General features: G+C 32.7%; 1 protein-coding gene across 1 annotated transcript in view; it reads right to left on the bottom strand.

The window, feature by feature from the left end:
• LRRIQ1 (leucine rich repeats and IQ motif containing 1) overlaps nucleotides 1–24827 on the bottom strand; it is a 212485-nt gene extending 187658 nt beyond the window's left edge. The window contains 8 exon segments of the mRNA XM_023203947.1: nucleotides 3195–4829; nucleotides 8207–8281; nucleotides 12977–13200; nucleotides 13752–13869; nucleotides 15418–15509; nucleotides 20281–20392; nucleotides 22881–23016; nucleotides 24777–24827. Of these exon segments, the coding sequence (XP_023059715.1) occupies nucleotides 3195–4829; nucleotides 8207–8281; nucleotides 12977–13200; nucleotides 13752–13869; nucleotides 15418–15509; nucleotides 20281–20392; nucleotides 22881–23012 (2388 nt within the window). The 5' untranslated portion in view covers nucleotides 23013–23016; nucleotides 24777–24827.
• Nucleotides 24828–24895: the final 68 nt, after the last annotated feature.

Genomic DNA, 24895 nt, shown 5'->3' with positions numbered 1-24895 from the left:
AAACATTTAAAAATTAAAAATAAAAATATATTCATTACCTATAATTATTGCTCTTTAGTCTTCTCTTCTGAGATATTACTGCATATAACCCAATGGTCTAGTATTTTCAACTTTATAACTTTTTTGATGAAACAAGCTATTAAGCAGCCCTCAAAAACAATCCATTTGTCCTTCTCTTTGCTTGCTTGAGACCCACATTTAACAAGTGATATTAGAAGTCCTGGGCCATGTTCATTACATACAGCATTTTAAAACTCAACGATCCTGTATAATAGATATTGCTCTTCCAGTTTGTGAAAGACAAAACTGAGGCTCATACAGGTCAAGCATTTGCATAAGGTGACACAGCCAGTAAATGACAGAAATAAAATTAGAAAGAGTCTTAACATAGAACTTAGTAGTCTAATAAACTACACTTCAATAATTTTACATTAATTTCCTCTTCAGTCAATATACTTTATCTAAACTGTGAAACTGGTAGTAATGAGGAGATAAGATTAACATTCAATTGCAGTTCTTTTTTTTATTTTACTTTAGGTTACATGTGTACATGAGATACATGTGCAGAACATGCAGTTCTGTTACACAGGTATACACGTGCCCTGTGCCATGGTGGTTTGCTGCACCCGTCAACTGGTCATCTACATTAGATATTTCTATTGGAATTCTGTATTCATCCATTTATTCATCCCCTCAGCCATCAATCCTATAATCAGGTAATGAAAGTCATTACAGATAGTTCCTGTAAGATTGTTTAACGTAGAATTTTTAAAAAATTTTATGATGGTGTGAGATCAATAGACATTTAGTTGAAACCATACTTCAAATTTTGAATTTTGATCTTTTCCCAAGCTAGCAATATAAGGTATGATAATCTCTCACAATGTCAGGCAATGGCAGGGAGCTGCAGCTTCCAGTCAGCCATACGATCATAAGGGTAAACAACAAATACCCTACAGTGTACCATGTTACCAGATGATTTTGCCCAGTTGTAAGCTATGTAGGTTTTTCTGGATGTAACTTCATTGTAACTTGAGGAGTATCTTTATTTGCCTGGCAATGTGTAAAGAAGTATGAACAAAACAAAGATCTGACTTATGTCTTGAAGTCTCAAAGTAAGAGATTAATGTAAGCAAAATGAATGCATTACTGGGAGACAATAAACTTATTCTAAGTTTATCTCCAGAACGACATCCCAAGGGTGGTGGTGAGTGGTCAGGATAAGGACAGAGATCTGAAGCTAAAAGATCAGAAGGTCAAAAAGAAAGTGAGGCATGGATCAGTAGTAACAGTGGTGAATAAAGGCACCATAGTAAGCTATCTACCAAACAGAATCTTTACAGGAGTTGTCTGGTAACAAAAGGGATATTTTCTTAACACTTTGGCATCTATATGGCACATTCACATGTATTTTTCATCTTTATACTGTCTATTTGATGCTTCAAAGCCAAATTAAAAGCTTGAGATCGTTGCTTTAAGAAGTGATGAGAGGATTATGGTGCCCTTTAGAACCCTGCTACTTAGATTAATTAGTCCATTCACCAGCACCAACATCATCATTTAGAATCATTGCAAGAATGGAGGATGGGTGGATCACCAGACCTATTGAATCAGAATCCACATTTCAACAAATCTTCAGGTATTCTATAGATTTTAATAGTTTGTCAGGCCTTGCTCTGAAAAGTAAAAGAAAGTTAATTATCGTTTTATGTAAATTGACAAGCGTTTGAAAGAAGGAACAGAGAGTGAGCTGGAGAAGAAATGCCAAGGAGAAAGAGATTCACACACCTTAACTTCCTTCTCATTGGACAGAACAGATACCTACAAAAAAAGGGAGGAACACTACTGTTTCTATAACTTCATTTTCACTTTTGAAGCAAGTACACTGTAGGCATGAAGCCATCACTCGTGTCTAGCTTTAACAGATATTCACGAGGAAAATTAAATAATTGCTAATATTATCATATTGGAAGGCCTGTAGCAATATGTTAGAGAAAGAAAAGTGCTAAAACATGATTCCAGAGATAACATGCCCAAGGAAAAATTAGGGAAGAGCAGATGAGAGATTCTAATGTAGCTCTACAGACCTGATAGATGTGGCAAATACATTACCTAGGAAATAAAAGACACTTAAAAGTGTATGTCCCAGTTCTCATCTCTTATATTGCTATTTCATATACCACAAATCTCTTCAAAATCCCACTATTTTATTATTCTCTCACAGGATACTCTGAAGTCTTATTTACAGCAATTCTCACGATCCATAATGTATTTATGTGTGTATTTATTTGCTTAAGCTCCATAAAGGAAGAGACTGAGTTTTCTTTGTTTTTATTTAGTCCACCAATAAATATTGATCATCTTATTGGATAGATGAATATTGGCTGAGTCAATAAACAAAATAATGTTTACCTATTAATATGATTGTTCCTTTTCCTAGACATCTGCCTAGCAAGAAAGTCTATCAAGAAATTAAATAAACTTTATGGAATACATTTGACTTTCAGGCCTTAGATAAATATATGTATTTTAATCATAAGTCCTTTCTAGTGTTACACTGTTTAAAATTTTTCTCTTTTTCCATACGTTTGTTAGTTTCTGTGTCTTAATTTTGGTTGAAACAATGTTCTCCATAACCATATAAATTAGTAACATTTGATGACAACTATTTTACATTTCAGACATACAGTCACCACCTTTAAATAGCACACAACTAAATAATTGTTTCTAGATAGGAATTCTAGGGTCTGCTATCATGCAAGTCTTTCACAACAGTGGTCATGCACAGGGAATCTACTTTATTCTAAAAGGAGTCACTAGGTGGTGTGGTGGCTCAAGTCTAAAGCAAACATCTGTTTACTTAGGAGTTTCCTACTATAATTCTAACCCTAACTTTCTGTATGCTTCCATTCTTAGAGGTTTAAATAATGACTGTAGGGCCTTTGAACATAGGCTTCAAGATATTAAAAATATAAATCAAAGCTGTTTATAGGCTGTCACTTAGGTAAGATGCCTTGAACTATTTTAGTTGAAATATATTCCCTCCCAAATGGGGTAATACTTCATTCATAACTTTATTAAACAAGAGAGACAATTCTTGTATACAAAATAATTTTTTTCTAAGATCTGAAAAGTTACATTTTAAAGAGCTAATTGGAATTAAATATGAAAAAGTATTATAAAATTAGAAATACCTGCTGTAAAGTATCCCAAGGGCCACATCGAAGAATTTCCAGTTTATCCAAAGCGGGTGTCATGTTGGCTGGGCATTTCACAGGTCTCTTTCTTCTAACGATTTTCTTTTGTTGATTTTGCTTGAAAATCTCAAGCCAAGGTTTAAATGATTTTATCCAGGCTAATCTCTTTTCTTCAATAGAATATAGAAGTGTTGACTCTGGTACAGAGCAGGTCATGCTTTCAGGTTCAGGTCCATTTTCAGGGCATTTTTCTGAAATTTTTCTAATCTCAGATTTAAGAGACTTTACTTCTTTATATACCATGGAGCTTTCTGCATTACAATCACTCAAGTCTTCACAAGGAGCATGTCTACCTAACACACAATCTTGGTTATTTCTTTTGCCTTCTTTATTTATCATGGTATCAGTTGTGTTAAAAATCACAATGCCACTATTCCAAGCATTGTCTTTAGGGTTCTCCTCAATTTCTTTGACTTTTGAATAAATTTCTTTTTCTCGTAATATTACGTTTTCTCCTACATCTTTGGAATTTTCTGATGTTAGTGAGAGTGATTTTTGCTTCATTGAAATAATTAAAGTATCCTTATCTTTGTATAATAATCCATTCTGTTCTTGTATGTCTTCTTTTGCTACTTTTTGTATCTTTTTCTGCTGATTATCTTTGATTATTTTCTGTGCTTCATTGGTTTTCACTTCATTGATTTCTTGGTTATGTTCTAATATTATCTGGGTTTTTGGTCCCATATTCTCATTTATGACATGTTTCATGATTTCTTCTTTTTGTGCATCAGACTTTAATTCTTGCAGTGGAAACTGTTCTTTCAGATTTCCTTTTAGACCAGAGTCTCCCAATTCAGTTTTGTTATCTACATTTTCATATTTTCTTTCTTGCTTGACCCATTCTTCTGAACATTGTTTTTTTGCTAGGTTTTTATTTTTTTCTTCCATTTTAAAATCTGCCAGAATTGTCTGGCTTGATATAGATTCTTTTAATTGTACTTGTATTGATTCTTTTAATATAGTCTGTCTATCTATATTTTCTTTCATAATTGATTCCTCAGCTAAACAAAGGAGAACATCTTCCTGCTTCTTTAAATTTTCATCCACTAGATTTTTGGCTATATCACCCTTATCATTTGAAATATCTTCAAGACTTAAATGTTTGTTATTATATCCTCTCTTCTTTAATGCACTACTTATTATTAGCTGTTGGCTTGCATCTTCTCTTAATCTTATATTTTCCTTGATTATTAATTGCTCTCTTTTTTGTTTCATAATATTCTTTTTGTCTTCATATTCTTTTTCTCTCCTTTTCCTTTCCTCTTCCTTTTGCTTTTTTCTCTCTTCTTTTATCCTTTGTTCTTCCTCTAATCTTTTTCGATTTTCTTCCTCCTTCTGTCGTATTCTTGCTTCCTTTTCCTTCCACTCTTGTGCTTTCCTTTTCCTACTTTCAATTTGCTCTTTAATAATTGGGCCATATTTTTGATAGGCTACAAATGCTTTATATTTAGCTTGAATTTTAACAGCTGCATTATTTTGCTGTTTTAACAAACAATTTTTTTCTTTTTCCTGTTGGTCTTTAAATCTTGTCCTTTCTTCTTCCATTTGTAAATGCAAGTTTCTAATATACTCCTAAAACAAAGTAAGATACATGGTAGTCAGCATAAACTAAACATGAGATGTTACTAAAATGTCATCTGAAATATAGATTGAAAACAAATACTAAAACTGACGTCTTAATAAAGTTTCTAAAAAATGTATTTAGAGAAACTAAAGTCATTTATCTTAAAGGGTATACTTTTTTAATATTTAGGAGATTGAATCATGTTGTTAAGTTGATTCTCTAATGTTATATGTATTCTAAGCCACCCAGATATAAATTGGAGATTTCCTTGAAGATAGAAAACATAAAATCGAAAAGACACAGAATAAGCAAACAAACAACAACAACAACAAAAGGGAAACCACAGGCTAAAAACCACATAGAAATAAAGGACTTCAAACTTTCTGGAAAGAGAGTTCTGATCAAGAAGACTCAGCTAGTACTGAGACTGCAAAAACAGGAATTATTTTGTGAAACTTATGATACCAAGAAAGTCAGATAGTCCCTACATAAAAACAATATTCAGAACCAGCCTACTCACATATCTTACCCCTTCTCAATGACCAAAATAGTTGATAACCACATGCTACTTTGTTTAATGAAATATTTAGAGTTAGGTGAGAAAATATTATTTTTACTAGAGTCCTAAACCAAAAGTAAGCAGATCAACAAAATTAAAAAAAAATCTACAGGAAACTAACAAAAAGGATATGAGACTATATTTTAATCAGCAGAAGGAAGAGCCAATTTCTGAGAAAATTGAACTATTAAATAAACTAGATAAAAATTTAAATAAAGATATTTTAGAAAAAATACTTAAACAGGAATAACCTCATATTTCAAGTGTTCAAATAAAAACAACTCACTTAAATAATCAAAATAGAATGGCTGGACAGATGATTATTTAAAAAAACATTCAAAATTAGATGTTTTCCCCCAACAACAAATAATAACAAAGATAAAAATGGTATGTCAGAGGTAAAGAAGATTAACACACAAACTCCAGCACATGACTATTAGGAGTTCCTGAATAAAGAACTGAGAAAAACTGAAGGGACGAAAATAATAGAAAAATACGTTTTCTTAAAAACAACAACAAAAAGCCACAGGAGAAAGACCGAACATTGCATGCACACATACAGAACACACTTAGATAGATGCTAGCAATATTTCAGAACTCTAAGGAATGTAAGCTGTTAGTTTTACTGTGCTTTTTTTTTTTTTTTTTTTTTTTTTTTTTGAGACGGAGTCTCGCTCTATCACCCAGGCTGGAGTGCAGTGGCCGGATCTCAGCTCATTGCAAGCTCCGCCTTCCGGGTTTACGCCATTCTCCTGCCTCAGCCTCCCGAGTAGCTGGGACTACAGGTGCCCGCCATCTCGCCCGGCTAGATTTTTGTATTTTTTTAGTAGAGACAGGGTTTCACGGTGTTAGCCAGGATGGTCTGGATCTCCTGACCTCGTGATCCACCCGTCTCGGCCTCCCAAAGTGCTGGGTTTACAGGCTTGCGCCACCGCGCCCGGCCTACTGTGCTCTTTTTTAGATAATATGTCTTTTTTCCTCTGGATGCTTCTAACACTTTATTTTTCCTTTGTCTTGAATTTGAATAACACTATCTAATTCCAAGGTGTGATTTTCTTTGTATCTCTCCTCCTTGAGAATTGTGTATCATATTTGAAAGTAGGGATTATTTTCAGTTTTATGACTGCCATATCTTAAACACTCAGAGAAGTGCCTGACCTAGTAGAAAATCAGTAAATATGTGTGGGTGAATGTATAAAGTGAAAAATCCTAAAGCTTCAAAAGAATGTAAGGAAAAGGCATCAAATTTGCAATCATAGATAGCATAGGCAAAAATAAATATGCAATGAAGTCATATCTTTACATTGTTAAAAGTGGTATAAACCTGTATTCTACACCCAAAGAAATTGACCATTTTTGAAAGCAAACTAAAAATATTTTCAAATATGCAAACAAAGATTGAGAAAATCTAGCTTCCAAAAACATTTTTTTGACAAGTATTTAAGTGTATACTCCAGGAAATTAAAAATTGAGTCCAGAAATTGGAAGAAGAGTCAGGATTCAAAGAACACTAATAAAGAAATCATTATCATTGAATACTTACGTTTTTTGAATCGTCTTCTTTCTTCCATCATTTTGCTTAAAGATGGCTATTTGTCTTACTGTTACTCTTTTTTAGATAATGCGTCTTTTATCCTCTAGATGCTTCTAAGACTTTATATTTCCTTTGTTTTGAATTTCAGTAATTGTACTATTTATTCCAAGGTGGCATTTTCTTTGTATTTATCCTACTTGGAAATTATTTTTCATCTTTGAATATGTTGGTTGGTTTTTTAAAAACAATTTGAAACCTTTTTAACCATTATCTCTTTACTTCATTGCTTCTGCCCCATTCTCTCTCTCCTCTCCTTTTAAGATATAATACAAATTTCATATCTTTTCACCATGTATCATATATTCCTTGTGTTCTTTTCCTCTTTTCTCATTTTTTTTTTTCTTCTCTGTGCTTTAATTTGGATTTTTTCTATTGAACTATCTCATTTCACGAATGGTCTCATCTGCTATGTCCAATCAAATTCACCCACTGAAATTTAATTTTATATACTGAATTTTTTAATCTCTAGAATGTATAGTTGGTACTTCATTACAGATGCTATTTTTCTTTTCTCATCACCTAAGTATTTTGCTACTGGATGATAATTATAGGTATTTTAACAGCTCTACTATACTTAACATTTAGATTATCTACAGGTGAGCTATTATTGTCTTTTTTTGTCACTTTTCATTCATATGACTCTGTCTCTTTACATGCTTAACCAGCTTTTTAATTTGACAATGTGTAGTAGGCACCTACTTTTGCAGGAACGGATTTGTATAAATTTAAAAAAGATTTGAAAGGAATACAAAAAAGCATAATGTTTAGCTAAATAACAGGATTATGGGAGATACCTACTTTAAATTTGTAATTACTTAAAATAATTATATATAAAAACTATGGAGTAAATAAAAACTAAAACTTCATCAATAAATGTATAATCAGAATAACCTTACATTCAAAACAAAATTAATTGTGTTTAGGAAAAAGAGTAAGCTTTCATAACAATCTTTGAACATAAATAAATATTCAGAATGGTACATTTCAGCAAACCTTAAAAGAAATGTTAGAATTACAATTTTATATGGACAACACTCACTAAACCAGCTAACTCATTTTCAAGACATTCTATTTCAAGAAGTGTTTCTGAGGATTAATACATTTTTAATGCTGTAATAAACTAAAATCTTGCACTACTTAGGCAGTATTATCTAAAAATAACCATTTCAAGTATAGTAATGTATTTCAAATAAAGAAAGCTTAATGTGTTAATTAAAAAAACAAATAGATACCTCATGCTGTTTAAATTTCTCTTTCCAAATTTTCTCTTCTTCATAGAGTTCATCATTCATCTTGTCCTGTTCTTGCTGAACATAAGATAATAATAAATATGATATACTCAAATATCAAAAATATGTTAATTATATATGAGTCTCATAACCTATATTTGTAAACAGTAGTTAAAGATGACAACCCAACCAACGGCTTTCAATTTTTAGTACAGGGATAACAACTTTAATCTCAAACTGAAGTGTCACATAAATAATACCTAGGGTTTCCATTCTGAGAACAGAAAGAAGTTTGCAACCTGGGAAAGTTGTTGTGTTTATTTGAGTATGTTTATTCACAGAATATAATGTATTGGCTCGAAACACTGTTGGGCATTGTAAAAATCACAATAATGTTTGAAAAATGGGATTTGTATTACAATTGTTTTCTCACCATGTCATACCATTTAATTTACATAAATCAGTTCAATAAGTGATGGTTTTCTTTCAATAACTCTTTATCAACACATTCAATAAGACTCCTCAGAATAAACAAAGATCAGTAAAATACAACCCCCTTCTTCAAAAACTCTTCTGATAACGTGAAGACACTATCATAAATTTACACATTACCCAAAATTTAGAAGAATAAGTTTATTACAAGGGAAAAAATATAAAAAATCATAATGGGCATGATAATTAGATCACGAAAGTTTTCATGCAAAAGACTGTATTTGAAATCACTAGGTTTTCAAGAAGAGAAACAATTTTTGGCACTTATTAAGCATTTTGAGCTAGGAAAATAATTACATCTCTGTTTTTACAAAAATCATCAGTTTACATTAGATAAAATTAAAAGAGAACAAAAGGAGACAATGAGATCGGTGAGCAAATTAAATCAGTGTGTTGCTGTAAAGGAACACCTGAGGCTAGATAACTCATAAAGAAAAGAGGTTTATTTAATTCATGATTTTGCTGGCTGTACAAAAAGAATGGTGCCAGCATCTGGTTCTGGTGAGGCCTGAGGATGCTTTTACTCGTGGTGGAAGAGAAATGGAGCCAGTGTGTTGCATGGCAAGAGAAGGAGCAAGAGAGAGAGAGAGGAGAAAGTGCCAGGCTCTTTTTCACAATCAGATCTTGCAGCAACTAATGGAGCAAAAACTCAGCCATTACTATGGGGATAGCACCAAGCTATTCATGAGGGATCCACCTCCATGACCCAAATACTTCCCACTAGGTCCCACCTCCAACACTGATGATTCCATGAGATTTCAAAGGGATAAACATCCAAACTGTATCAGAAAGTATAGGAAATGACCACGTGAGAATCAGTAGGGCCTTCTGTAGATAGGTAGCAAGAGTGAGAACAGATGTAAAGACAACGTAAACATGAAATTGCCGCAAATTACCAATTCATTGGATATTTTACAAAGTAGGAAAAGTTCTTTGATCGTTATCTTATATGAGCTATGGGAATTTTTGATGAGGTTTAAGCATGGAAGTAACATATTTTTAAATAAATAGTTGACTGACAGTGCTATGGATAAGTGTGACAAATCTAAGACCAAAGGTAAGGAGACCAATTAGAGAATATAGTGAATATCCCAAGTTAGACCCTCAGGCAGCTTGAACTACAAAGGAGCTGTAAAGTACGTGGATGAGAAGATGGCTAATACAATAATTGGAAGGAAGATAGTAATAAAAAAGAAGGAAGAATAAAACATTACCCTCATTTTTCTATCTTGGACTAATGATGATAATGTAGCTTATCAAAATTAAGATTCCCAGGGAAGAGCTACTCAGATAGCAAGACAATGCATTCAGTTTTAGATACATAAAGTTCTCTGAGTATGCAGTTTTTGTAGGAGAGTTATGTAGGCTACCTTGTTTTGATACAATTGTAGATTTGGTTATCAATGGTCATTTGTTTTAAGCTCCAAGGCATAACAAAGGACACATTAGGGAATTCATTAAGATGAAATTATCAAGAGAGGAGGTATATGAGGTAAGAAAAGAAAGGGACAAAAATAGAATCCATGCTGTTAGTTCCTACCCAAATCTCAGGTTGAACCCTACTCCTCAGTGTTGGAGGTGGGGCCTGCTGGGAGGTGTTCGGATCATGGGAGCAGGTCCCTTATGAAGGTCCTTGACCATCCCCTTGGTGATAAGTGAGAGTTTGCTCTGAGTCCACGTTAGAGCTGGTCATTTAAAAGTGTGTACCACTTTTAAAAATTACCCAGTCTCAGGCATTTTCTTTATAGCAATGCAGGAACAGCATAATGGAAAACACAAGGACAGAGAGAGAAAATGAAGTCTAAAATGGATATCAATTAGTAATTGCCAAAGACGTGAGAGAATCAAGACAATGTGATCTTACAGAAGTCAAGGGAAAGTAAAATGATCAACCATCAAATTTTTGCTGGCATAAAATACTACAGAGGCCAAAATAGCTGAAAGAAATGTGTGAGTATAATATATAGAAGTCATTGGTTATCTTCCTCAAGAACAGTTTCATTCAGTGTGGTAATGCTGCAAAAAAACCTAGCAGGATTAGATTTGGATGAGAATGAAAAAATGATACAGTATAAATAACCACTCTTTAAGAAGCCTACTATACACAGCCTTTAAAAAGTCATTCAAAGAACAGCTAAAGAAAAATATACAAATGATCTCATGATTTTTCTTTTGTTTTGTCTTTAGGATGGGAGGAAACTGAACATGCTTATAAACAATAAAAAAGGAGGAAGATGATAGGAGTGTTTCAGCATATGGAAAAAGCAGGTGTAGGATGAAAAATGATAAAATATAAACTAGAGGAGTAAAAGCTAACCTTTGGCAGAAGGAAGAAACCTTTCTTACTGGGATAGGAGGGAAAGCCAGTAATAATTTTAAAAAGGATGAATACAGATATTGATACTAAATAGCTGTGGAATTAAAAGAGAAAGTTTGTATTTGATGCAAAAAAAAAAGTTATATGATTATTTGCTAATAATGAGGGGGGAGGAATTGAGTGTAATTCTTAAGAGATTTATGATTGCTATTTTGGGGAATGGAGAGGCAGCTAACAACCCAGGAAAGAACTACTAAAAGAGAGTAAATTATATATTTAGAGTCAATCATAAACTTGTGGGCTAGTCCCATTGTAAACTTTTAAGTTCCAAGGCATAATGAAGGACATATTTAGGAATTCATTACACCTAATATTATTGCATTTTCTTAAATCATAATTATATGACAAATTGCAAATTAATTTCAAAAAATAATTTATAATTCTTTGAGGGTGGGATTTGGTGTTAGATCTCTTTTGCATCATTTAAGCCCACAGCTGAATGCTTTGCCCTTAAGGCAGTCAGCAAATTTTGGCTATAAAACAAATAAAAATGAAAACTTTGCTTAATAGGATTGAAATCAGATTTTTTTTAATCTGAAAATACCACTAACAATAACAATTATGCATTTTAGTACAAACCAACAAATACTACTCCAATAATCTACATTATACTCAATCCTATTTTGGATTTTTTTAAAAAAAGCTTTTGATCTCAGAAATGACTATGTCACTCTGGTCTATGGGAAAGAAAACATAACTAAAGGAAAATTAAAGATTCCTATCTTACTATTAGAAAAAGCCATGGCATAACTGGTTCTACAATATTACAATTTATTTTAATGTGTTTCTTTTCTTTCTTTTTTTTTTTTTTTTTTTGATACGGAGTCTCGCTCTGTCGCCCAGGCTGGAGTGCAGTGACAGGATCTCGGCTCACGGCAAGCTCCATCTCCTGGGTTCACGCCATTCTCTTGCCTCAGCCTCCCAAGTACCTGGGACTACAGGCTCCTGCCACCATGTCCGGCTAATTTTTTGTATTTTTAGTAGAGACAGGGTTTCACCATATTAGCCAGGATGGTCTCAATCTCCTGACCTCGTGATCCACCCATCTTGGCCTCCCAAAGTGCTGTTATTACAGGCCAGAGCCACCGTGCCCAGCCTTTAGTGTGTTTATTTTCTACACGGTAAGAAATGAAATGTACTCAACATGGAGGACTAAAAAAATGCTGAACAAGCTAATGTTCTTTATATGCAACACTCAAACCCAGCGAGTTCTGGATAATGTATAAATCAACTTTAATCATGAAAGAGAGAGAAGTCAGTCATGCCTGTTATCCAAATATTCCAAGGTTCTGATGACCTGCAAGTAGGGTCCTAAATTCCACCAGTTTCACAATATTTATATACCACTACTATGACCTGATTGTGTGGCTCTCCTAGGGGGAAAACGACACCAACAACATAAACTACAGAAATAAAAACAGTACAAAACTTCACATCAAAAAGTTTCCAGTTCAACGAAGTAGCTTAATTACGAAGGTGGGGCACAAACTGTCCCTAAATGGTTGAACTACTTTTAAATATGTTTTACATGTCATGCCAGACCACATAGCAAGGTTAATGCATACTCAAGAATTTTTCATTGCTTTTTCCAATGTTTAGAAGCATATAAAGAAAAACAACAATTTGTATTGTAAATTTCAGACTATCCAGGATGCCCCTCTGAAACTTCATAGACTCCATCGGACCCCAAGATCAAAAGTGTGTCTGAACTTCCAATGAATTTCAATAAAAACTAATCAAGGAGCTCATATTAAATACTGTTAATTCACAGTCAATTTCTTCCTCTATCAGAGAATAATTAAAAGTCATACTATTAAGCTCAATCTGCACCACAATCCAAATATCAATATTCTTCAGAGGTAGCTACTGATTTTAAAAATATATGAAAAACAAAAGCAAAATACCTTCTGAATATTCTCTAATTTCTTCTTTTCAACTTCAAATTGTTTCATCCAGCAATGTCGCTTTTCTTCTTCTTCTTGAAATTGTTTTTCTTCTCTATCCCTCTGAGCTTTGAGAGTTTCTTTCTCTTTATCTTCTAATTCCTTCTGTTTCTCTTGCCAAGCCTCAAAAGACTGTCTACATTTTTCTTCCACTTCACAGTATCCAAAATTTATATCAGCATCATCTGGATTTATGAAGAAAAATAACATCACTATTTGTAATATGAAAACTGTCAAAACTAATTCAAAGTATAAAAGTAATTTTAAAATTTAAAAAAATGCCAACATATTCCCAAAGCGAGAATATGCAGCAATAGAAATTGTTGCATTGTTGAATAGACATAGAAATTTCACTGAAGTGAATAAAGTCACATAAGTTGACTTAAAATATTTCACAAAACTTAATATAAAAATAAAATCCACGAGTGTGTGTGTGTGTGTGTCATTAAGAAATAGTTAAGAGATAGTTAAGAGATACTAAATAAAGTCAGGGATAGTGAAATCTATTGCAATCAGCTGAACATGTAGAAAAAATATTTAAATCAAGTAAATTTAGAAGGCATAAAAGTCTATGATGATATGTAATTTAATAAGTATAGCAAAGGCACAATAATATTCAAATATTGTAATTGTTTTTCTAAATATTAAAAGAACAAAAAACTGTCCAAATTTTTTGAGATAACTATAATCAATCATATAAAAATTAACAAACATCTCATTGAGCAATTTAGTCCACCTGGTAAAACATGTTCATCCATAGGCAAGTCATGAGGAATAGGCTCAGGAACAAAATCAGGACTGGCACAATTGGTTTTACTTCTCATAAATTCTTCTTTTTCTATTTCAGATAATATCTAAGAGGTTAAATGAGTACTAATGATTAAAAAAATCAAGATAGAGTGTAAAGCTGTCATTTTAGTAATACATTAAATATTTACATGTATATACCAAGAATTTTAATGTGCTTCAGATTTCTCTCAAATACAAATCTGCAGTACATTGATAATTATTCTCTTTACAATGAATAAAAAAGTTTTTCCATGCAAGCATAAGAAACCCTCCTTGTTTTTCAGAACTCTAATAAGTCTTTAATATTATTTAATATTATTCCACAATATTCAATTAAACTGCTTGGCAATCACTTCAAAATGTTTCTACTGATGTTTTCCTTTTAATGTATTTCTGTTTTAGGCCAGGCGCGGTGGCTCAAGCCTGTAATCCCAGTACTTTGGGAGGCCGAGACGGGCTGATCACGAGGTCAGGAGATGGAGACCATCCTGGCTAACATGGTGAAACACCGTCTTTACTAAAAAAATACAAAAAACTAGCCGGACGTGGTGGCGGGCGCCTGTAGTCCCAGCAACTCGGGAGGCTGAGGCAGGAGAATGGCGTAAACCCGGGAGGCGCAGCTTGCAGTGAACTGATATCCCGCCACTGCACTCCAGCCTGGGCGACAGAGTGAGACGCCGTTTCAAAAAAAAAAAAAAAAAATATATATATATATATGTGTGTGTGTGTGTGTGTATATATATATATTTCTGTTTCTCTGACTGTAGTGACTGTTCATATAGACAAACTTTTTATATATTCTATATGATGAAAAAGAGAACTATTCTCTAACCTAAATTATATATGCATCATTTATATCAATTATTTTCCATAATTATATTTTCACCATACTTTAGTTGGAAAGATACAGGCTATGTATTCCAAGGAAGTAACAGTATAATAATTTAAAATTAATATTTCAAATTTAAGTATTACAAAAAAATTCAATAGAGTAAAACATTCAAAAAGAATAAGAGATGTATAAGCAATTTTCAAATTATGTTAAACACATTAGGGAGGAGAAATAGGTAAAAGGAGAGAAAGTTGGATAAAATAAGAGGTAAAAATCAATCTAAGAAGTGAATCTTTAGGAGAGACTTTCTCTTAAATACATTTGTGGGATTTTAGCTTAATAAACTGCTAAGGCTCTTCTTATTTTTTAAGTAAGTTTTTCTTTTATTTGTTTCTAAAAACTGCTATAAAGTATTATAAATTTAAATTTTCTGTAAAGTCTCTGCTGGAACATAGTACATTCCTAAGAAGAGCAAATTAGAATATATTCATTATTTTCCTCAGAATTTTTAGACAACAAAATTTGTGTAAAACAGTTCTATTTTATCGACATGCACATTAAATTGCCAGGTATAAATGGCTCAAGCCACTACTTTTAATATTCTTAAAGATTGAAAATTGACTGTTTTTTATCATATGCCAGAGGAAACCATAAAACCACAGATGATTTGCTTAAAAATAATTACATTTTTAATATTTAAATCAGTGAATTATCAATCTTGTGTGAGAGAAAGTTTCTAATTGTAATAGCGAATATTTTAAGTCAAATATTGAATATATACCTTAATTAATTGCTCTGAGCTTTCTTCATACTCAGTTGATAGTCCTGTCCTTAAATGCATATGATTATTAGAAACTGCTCCATAACTACGGCCTAGAAAAAGAATATATATATATAACTTCCAATATTAGAATACAATACAACATCACAAAATTTCAAACGCTTTCTTAATTTTTAATCTCAAATTCTGTCAGGGCATATTGTTGATCAGTAAGAGTAACTCAAAATAACAGAAAAATAATTAAGAATAAACAATGGAGGAAATCTGCTCCCTTTATTCTAAAAATAAAAGTAACAAATTTCTAAAGTGCTTTGACTCTATCATTTTCCATATTCTCGTGTCTGAAGTTCATTTCCCAGGCATAAAGAAACATGCCTTGCAGGCCGGGCGCGGTGGCTCAAGCCTGTAATCCCAGCACTTTGGGAGGCCGAGACGGGCGGATCACGAGGTCAGGAGATGAGACATCCTGGCTAACATGGTGAAACCCCGTCTCTACTAAAAAAATACAAAAAATTAGCCGGGTGAGGTGGCGGGCGCCTGTAGTCCCAGCTACTCGGGAGGCTGAGGCAAGAGAATGGCGTGAACCCGGGAGGTGGAGGTTGCAGTGAGCTGAGATCGGGCACTGCACTCCAGCCCGGGCAACAGAGCAAGACTCCGTCTCAAAAAAAAAAAAAAAAGAAAGAAAGAAAGAAAGAAAAAACATGCCTTGCTTGATATTGCAATGGCACCTTGATTAGAAATCAACAAAAATTCAACTCTATCTGCCACAAACCAGACATGACCTTGCACAAGATATTGAACACATTTTAATAAAAATATTAATTTAAAAATTATAATTATTACCGTGTAAATGAAGAGGAATTATATTTCTTATTTTATGAGTTGTTGAATTTTGTAATTTTTAATTATGTGTGCGGATGTAGTTATGTTTATTTTTTCTTTCAATTAATATGTTATAACATGGTAATGTTTCCTAATAGTAAACTAACTTTACAGAGGACCATTCTGCTGGCTGATTATTCACACCTAGTTTGGCAAATATGATACATTTTCTTTTAACATCTATTCACTACCTTTCTGGCAAGCTTTCCTCTGTGAGAGGTCAAAAAGAAAAAAAAAATGACATCATCCAGATACCTTTGCAGCTAGATTTCTGAGAGGGATTTAGTTTATGTTCATAAATATATTTATATAACTCTTTTTTTCATAAAATATTATGTCTAAAGGGAGGCAGGTGATGATATTTTTATTTCTATGAGCCAGAATGTGGTAGAGGGAGCTCAGAGATGGGAGACAAGAGTGTATAGTAGAGGATTAATGTTTCTGAACTTCTTAAGTATGAGAGCAGCTTCTGATGAAGCCCAGTTTTATGATATATGTATGGGGTTTGTTCTACACCTTGGATGTTTAGACTAGAGACTGCTTTTTCAGTCTTATTAATAATTCGGTTACTTATTGTAGTAGATAGTCCCCAAAGATGTTTCTTCCAAAGAATCGTAACTACTGGTTTACATACCCTGTTTAGTTCCCTCTCACATAGGACACAGGCTGACCCTGTGTGACCATCAGGATGTGGCAGAAATGACACATGATGTCTGAGAAGAGATCATGAGAAGCCCTACGAGGTTCCACCTTGGTCTCTTGGTATTTTGCTGTAGAACACTTCTCAGAATCTACATGATCTGAGGAGTGAAAGCCACAGAGAGAGGCCGGGCGCGGTGGCTCAAGCCTGTAATCCCAGCACTTTGGGAGGCCGAGACGGGCAGATCACGAGGTCAGGAGTTCGAGACCATCCTGGCTAACATGGTGAAACCCCGTCTCTACTAAAAAATACAAAAAGCTAGCCGGGCGAGGTGGCTGGTGCCTGTAGTCCCAGCTACTCGGGAGGCTGAGGCAGGAGAATGGCGTAAGCCCGGGAGGCGGAGCTTGCAGTGAGCTGAGATCTGGCCACTGCACTCCAGCCCAGGCGACAGAGCGAGACTCTGTCTCAAAAAAAAAAAAACAAGAAAAGAAAAGAAAGCCACAGAGAGAGGCTACATGTAGGTGCCTCCAGTTGAAAGCCACATCTGAACTCTCCAGGCAACAGGTGGTGTCAATGGTCAGATATTTTAATGAGCTATTTTGGAATTCTAATCCAGTCAAGCCTTCACATGACTACAGACTTAATCAACATCTGACTTTAAGTCCATGAAAAACCCAAGCAAGAACTGTCCAGGTGAGCCTAGTCAACCAACAGAACCAAAAGGTATAATAATAAATTATTTTAACTTTCTAACTTTGTTTCACGGCAATAAATATTCAGAACATCTCTCTTTATAAAAATAAACAAAAAATTTTACTGCCCATAAAGTAGCTAGCATCTGTTCTCTACAACTGAGAACCCCGATCAATACATCTATATTCATAACACAGCAATAAATATTCAGACCATCTCTCCTTATAAAAATAAACAAAGAAAACTTACTGCCTAAAGTAGCTACAGGGTCTGTTTCTTACAACTGAGAACCCCAATCAATACATCTATATTCATAAATGAAACTAGCTTCCTAGTTTCTTTTATTTGTGCTATGCTTATACAATTTTGATCTGAAATAATAGCTTTTAGAAATAAAGTATTTTTGCTCCTTAATGGGTTGTAAGAATTTAGTTTAACATCTTTCCTAGTTTAGCAACATTTGAGAAATCTCTTTCCATCTCTTTGCCATATTATTGATTTAATTGTTTTTCACTTTTTCAAATAATTTTGATAATTTTTCTTGAAAAATCATTAATTAATTTTAAACTATCATCCTGTGCAATAAATAATGTAACAAATAATTTAAATTAAATAATTTATGTAAGAATGAATATATAATGTAAATTTATTAAATTATTATACAGGATAATTTAAATTAAATTTCAATAAATCCAAATTTAATAAATAATACATATTAGTAATAATTTAATGAATAAACTTATAATAATAAATTTAATATTAACAATTATTTTAATTTAATATTTAATAAATTAAAATTAATAATTTATACTTTTAAAATAATTAATTCTACTAATATAAATTTAATAATTTTAAATAATTTAAATAATTAACCATTTTAAATAATTAAATTAATTTAAATTTTCTGGGAAAATTATTTTATTCATTGAGATTGTCAAATATCTTTTATAAGGCTCTGATCTGTTTGATCTTGTTAGAGATCAGATTAGATTAGATTACATTAGAGTCATATACAAGATCTCATAATTTTCTAAACCACTGCTGTAACTGTAGTTGTATCACAATTCATGTAACTAATTTCTACAATTGTGTTTTCTTTTATCTTTTTCATAATTAGACTATAAATAGGCTGTATAACTGTAAATGTATTTATATGTTCATTGTTTAAACCTTAGTAAAAATAAACAAAACATGTCATTAACATTCCTAATAATTCAACCATAGATAATCACTGTCAAAATATACAGTAAATCTTTACATAGCAATTCATGCTGGTGTTCAGGACAAAAATCTTGGAGCCACCTTCCTCTCTTCATTTTGTACCAGTCCACCAATATATACTTTTCTTTCCACCTTAAAACAATTTCCAGAATATGACCATATTTTTTCATGTCTACTGAAACCACTCTCATCTCTTAACATATTATTGCAATAGTCTTGTAGTAGCTTGACTACCTCAAGGCATATTCTCTACACAGTCAACAGAATGATTGTTTCCAAATAAAATTCAGATATTGTCATTGCTTACTCAAAATTTTTTATATGTTGAGAATAGAATCTAAAGTCCACAAAATGGTTTAGAAGAGCCCTATATCATCTAATCCCTTGTTTTCTCAGATACAACCAGAAACATTTACTTGCTGTTTTTCAAACATTAAGTCCACTCAGTAGGCCTTTATACTTTCCTCTTTCCAGAATACAGACTTCTTAGATAACCATGTGGCTCAGCTTTACATTCATTAACTCATTGCTCAAATAGAGACCTTGTCATAGAGACCTTCCCTGACTATTTAAAACAGCAAACTCCAGTCTCTATCTTCTTACATCTTTTTCCTTCATAGCAGTTATCACTATTGAAATATTGCATATTTGTTTATTATCTGTCTGCCTACACTGTAACATTAAAACAGAAGAGCAGAATCTTTGCCTGTTTTGTTCACTGCAGTATTCTTAGTGACTAGAACACATTCTATCACAAAGCAATATTTGTTGAATGAATATGAATATCTACATTGTAATTATACTAATACCTACATAAATGCCATTTAATTTTAAAATACCTTTTAACATATCATGAATATTTTTTCCATTAAATATTTGTCTAAGTCATTTTTAAAAATAAGTATATTATTCAACAAAAATGGTCTTGTTGAACATTTAGAATGGTGCCATTTCTCATTATAAACCAAGCCAAGATTAATTCTAATTAAATCTTCGATTTTTCCATTAGTCTTACAACAATTCCAAGAAGCAAATTGGCACAGTTCAAGCAACATACTGTTGGGCTTTTCAAACAAATGATTATATTTTTCCCAAAGAAAGATGTATATACTGATACTGCTAAAACAGTCTATTGATTAGTTTTATTTTCTTTAATATAAAATAAAAGGATGTCTGGTATTAATTATAACTGTGGAAACAAAATGCTGATGATATTTACTGAAGACCTAAGAAAGATAGTAAAAAAAAAAAAAAAAAATGAACTAAACCCAATAGTCCAATATACAGTAGATATATTAGAAATACACTAAATGTATACAGATGTATACAGTAAGAGATAAGAACTATAAGCAATTGAGTTTACTAAATTATAATTTGTTCATATGTACAGAAAGCTTATCTGCCAGACAGATGAAAACAGTACTTACTTAAAATATCAGTATCTTCCAGGTCCTGAAGAATGAGCTCTTCAACAGCTTTACTCCTGTTCTTTATGATGTTAATACAATGAAGAACTGATTCTGGTAATTCAACCGAATCCTAAAAATTTGAATAATACAAGAAACTGTGAAAGTGTTTATTATCAAAATTATGTGTCAAATTTTGGACCCTTCATTCCACATCAAAAATGTGAACAAAATATGTAAATGAAGTAAAAGGGTTCCACACAAACAGCATAGTTCAGACAAGTATATTTGGCTAAAGTTTGCTTTTAATTTTCAGGTGGTTGTGCATTTCTAGAAAACTCTAAGAAAACAAATGAAAAGAGTTACCTACACATCACTTTTATTAATTTTATTAGAGGCTGTTTATTTTTGAATGCCCTCAATAGTTGTATATATTTTTAGATTAATTCCAACTTCAAGTAAATTTTATCAAATATTAATCAAAACTGCAAGATAATTTTTTCCAAAATATTTAATGTCAAACTAATACCTGATATAATTACTTATTCCATTCAAAATTGGCTTTGTGATTATCATACACAAACTTAGTCACATTTGTGAACTGTTATAAAATATCTACCAATACAGCCTATGTAAATCAACTTGCACATTTTCTAAATAGCTAAATATATTGATATGCAAAATGTGAAAATTAAATTTCTTCCTCCATAAACACCATAACTAGTTAGAAAATACAATGCAAATAAATAATATTCATAACAACAAAATAGTTGAAGCATCTATGAACAATTTTAATAATAATCTTGAAGTTATATATATCTACATGATGACAACACTTCATTGAGGGACTTCAAGCATGGCATGAATGAAAGAATATAAATGTTTCTATATAGAAGAACATGATATGCACCTGCTTTCATTTAACTAAAAACAAATATTGTCTGCCATACCGTGTTTTCATGTGTTGAGTTTAGGATTTACAGCCAGCTTTATTTTCTCTATCTTAACTAATGGAATTTAGTGTTTAGTTTTGAGAATGAACATCAGAAGATAAATGAGAAAATATTACCTTTCTCTTAGTACTACAGAAAAGCATGTAAAATTATACATCATAAAATGAGTCCTGATAAAGTAGTGTATTAAAAATAGCGACAAAAATATCAATTCTATTTTTCTGACATCTGTCCTGCATTGAGATTTCTACTTCTTGTTTAACTAAGAAGCATTTTAAATAACCTGGATTATAGAGATTGTTGTTATGTCCTGGGAAATATAGTTCACAATCTCTAAATCCTTAGTTAATAATTTTTTCCCCTGGTAATAATATTTACATTGATTCTAAGTGATATAAATAATAGTGAGGTATCTTAATTGAAACAGAAGGGCTTTAAAATTTTCTTCTTCCTTTATATAAAAAGGTATAATATAATACAGTTCATTATTCTGTTAGATTTCATATTCAAATAAAAAATTTCAGATTTTTTTGGTCTCATTTAAATTAGCTCTGGATAAAAGCCATAATAATATAACAATATTAATTTCTCTAAATGCAATAGGTAGGTTTAGTGCAATCCTAATAAAACATAAAGTTCTGAAATCTTTAAAAAATTTTATTTTGGCCGGGCGCGGTGGCTCAAGCCTGTAATCCCAGCGCTTTGGGAGGCCGAGACGGGCGGATCACGAGGTCAGGAGATGGAGACCATCCTGGCTAACACGGTGAAACCCCGTCTCTACTAAAAACTACAAAAAACTAGCCGGGTGAGGTGGCGGCGCCTGTAGTCCCAGCTACTCGGGAGGCTGAGGCAGGAGAATGGCATGAACCCGGGAGGCGGAGCTTGCAGTGAGCTGAGATCCGGCCACAGCACTCCAGCCTGGGTGACAGAGCGAGACTCCGTCTCAAAAAAAAAAAAAAAAAAAAAAAAAAATTCTTTTTAAAAAAAAGCTTAGTTAAGATCTGAAAATAACAAAACAATGTGAAGAATTTGATCCATTCAATATTTAAAAATATACAACAGTAGGAAAATAATGAACAAAGTAATGGAAAAGAATAGACAGCCTTGGATAGATCATATGTACAATAACTATCAATAAGACACATGACAAATCAATTGAGAAAAGGTAGATTATTAAACAAGAGACACTGGAAATATTAGCTCAATATGTGCAGGAGACTTTCAAATTAGTTCTACATTTCATAACATTCCTGAAAATAAATTCCAGTTGGATTAAGGATATTAGTGCAAATGAATAAATCCATGAATGAACTCTGTAAGCATATAAACATTGGTAAAAATACATAAATAAAAGGATAATTTGTTTTATTCCCAAAAGTAACCATTTTGATATGTCAAAAGATTTCATATACATTTTTCTTCCCATGTAATTTAATCATGCTAAAATGTTCACAAGTAAAAACAAAAATCAGGATACAAATATATATAATAATCCCAATTTTATGAAGATGTATAGGTGACTATATATATTAAATATAATTTATATTTATATAAATTGTTTACAACAATGCTGCTAAAAATGAGAAGTATATAAAAATATCCTGAGAAAAGTAATATTTCTCCTGAAAAGCCTACTCCTGTTAAAAGGCTCAAAAGTGCAATACTTACTGTATCACTATCATCACTCTGAGTTTCTGATTTTGAATCACTCTCAATGTCCTCTTTTTCCAAGGAGGAAATGCTGAGTTTATCCAATTCAGCTTCTATTTCTGCTTTGAGCTTTGCATCATCATCGTCCATTATTCTTCATAATAAAGCACAGAACTGCTTTAAAAAATGAAGAGGCTAATATGTCGCTCAAAATTATGTGTTCTCTAATTTGTCATACCAATCCAATATACTTATTTAAACATGTTTTAATTTAACAAACTTTTATCACACCTTATTATGGTTACACCAAACATTGTTTTATCTCTTTAATCATTCTTTCTAAAACTTGACTACAAAATGATCAACTGTAACTGTACCGTAATACTCTTGATTTATATGTTTATATAATTGCACTATATATAATAAGGATCAGAATTGTTTATAAAATTTTTGTTTCAGTGATTAATACATATAAATGTATGTATGTATGTATGCATGAGTTGCAATGTAATATGTGTTTTTATTAATGTTCTGGGTTTTTTTTATTTTTCACTGTTGGTCTGAATCCCAAAAAAGGTTTGAAAACGTACTAGTCAGCTATCGTTCTATTTTTCGTGACACTACTTTAAACTTCTTTTTTTTCTTTCCTCAAGAGCCTGACCTTCCCACCTGTCTTCTTCTTTTCTTCATTCCTTCTTTCCATCCTCTTTCCCTTTCGTTAATTCCTCCTTTCACTCTATTCAATCATCTCAAAATCAACTCTACCCACAACCTTCTCCCTCACTCACTCAAAAATAAAAAATAAAATAAAATAAGAAAGAAAGAAAAGAAAAGGAAAACAAAATGAAATGAAACTCCAAACCAGGGCAAAATATTATCCTGCAATGGAACTCAAAGTGCATTTAAAAGGCTTTATTAGAAGGAAAGTTCGATTTTTTTTTCTATGCTTACAAAGCAAAATGCACATAATAATATACTTTATGTAGAAAGAGAGGCAGGAGAGTATGGTGTAGGTAAGTCATTTCCTTTACCATGACCCTCTCTATTCATCTACTAGCTCATCTACTAGCTCATCTACTCCTGTCCAATTACGTATTTGAGCACTTACGCAAGTTTAAATTTTCTAGTAGTAAGTTTTTAAAAACAAAAGAGAATCAAGTGCAGATAATTTTTACAATATATTTTATTTAACCCAATATATCCAAAATATTTCAACGTGTAATCACAAAATTAATTATTAATATCATGGCAAAGAGTTTATATTCTTTCTTTGGACAGTAATTCTTAGAAATCTGTTGTGTGTTTTACACCTGCAGCACATCTCAGGATTAGCTGCATTTCAAGTCCTCAGTAGCCACCTGTAGTTAGTGGTTACTGTATATGATGTGCAGTCACAGATGGGTCTCACTGTAAATGGGCTGCATTAAAGTGCTCTAAGTTGATAACGAATCGTTTGGAGTTCACTAAAGCTGTCAAAAGTAGAAAAACTTAAGGAACTACAACCTTCAACCCCTGTAAAGAAAAGGGAGAGAAATCTACTTTATAAGGTTCATATGAATTATATATTACTAAAAAAACAAAAAAAAAAAACAAAAAAAGAAAGAAAGGACAGAAAAATAATGGGTGGAAAGGAGGGAGACAAGAAGGGAAGGAAGGAAGGAAAGGAATGGTTTGTGGGGAGCGGTGAGTGAGTAACCATCGAATGTCCCTATCTAGCCAAGACATCTCTTTAAGTTTTGAATGAGCTCCCCAAGGGAGCCTCGAGCTTCTCAGAGCCGCACAGCCATCTCCCGACCCGCGGTCTCTCCCTTTCCTGGAAGTCTGGCCAGGCAGAGAGTGTCCCGGCTCGGCCTGAGTTCCCACAGCTGCTTCACCTCCCCCAACAGGAATCCCTGCCTTTAGGCCCCGGCTCACCCCTCAGCAGCGAGATTCCTGGGCTTCGTTGTAAGACAGCGCCCATAGACTCTACACAAAGCGTATCCATGGCAACAGCCAATCCCAAGGAAGAGAGACAGGTTTTTCCCTACAGGTGC

This window comes from Piliocolobus tephrosceles, chromosome 10 (assembly GCF_002776525.5).
Source record: "Piliocolobus tephrosceles isolate RC106 chromosome 10, ASM277652v3, whole genome shotgun sequence".
Lineage (NCBI taxonomy): Eukaryota > Metazoa > Chordata > Mammalia > Primates > Cercopithecidae > Piliocolobus > Piliocolobus tephrosceles.
Note: the sequence above shows the minus strand (reverse complement) of the source record. Positions and strands in the feature narration are given on the sequence as shown.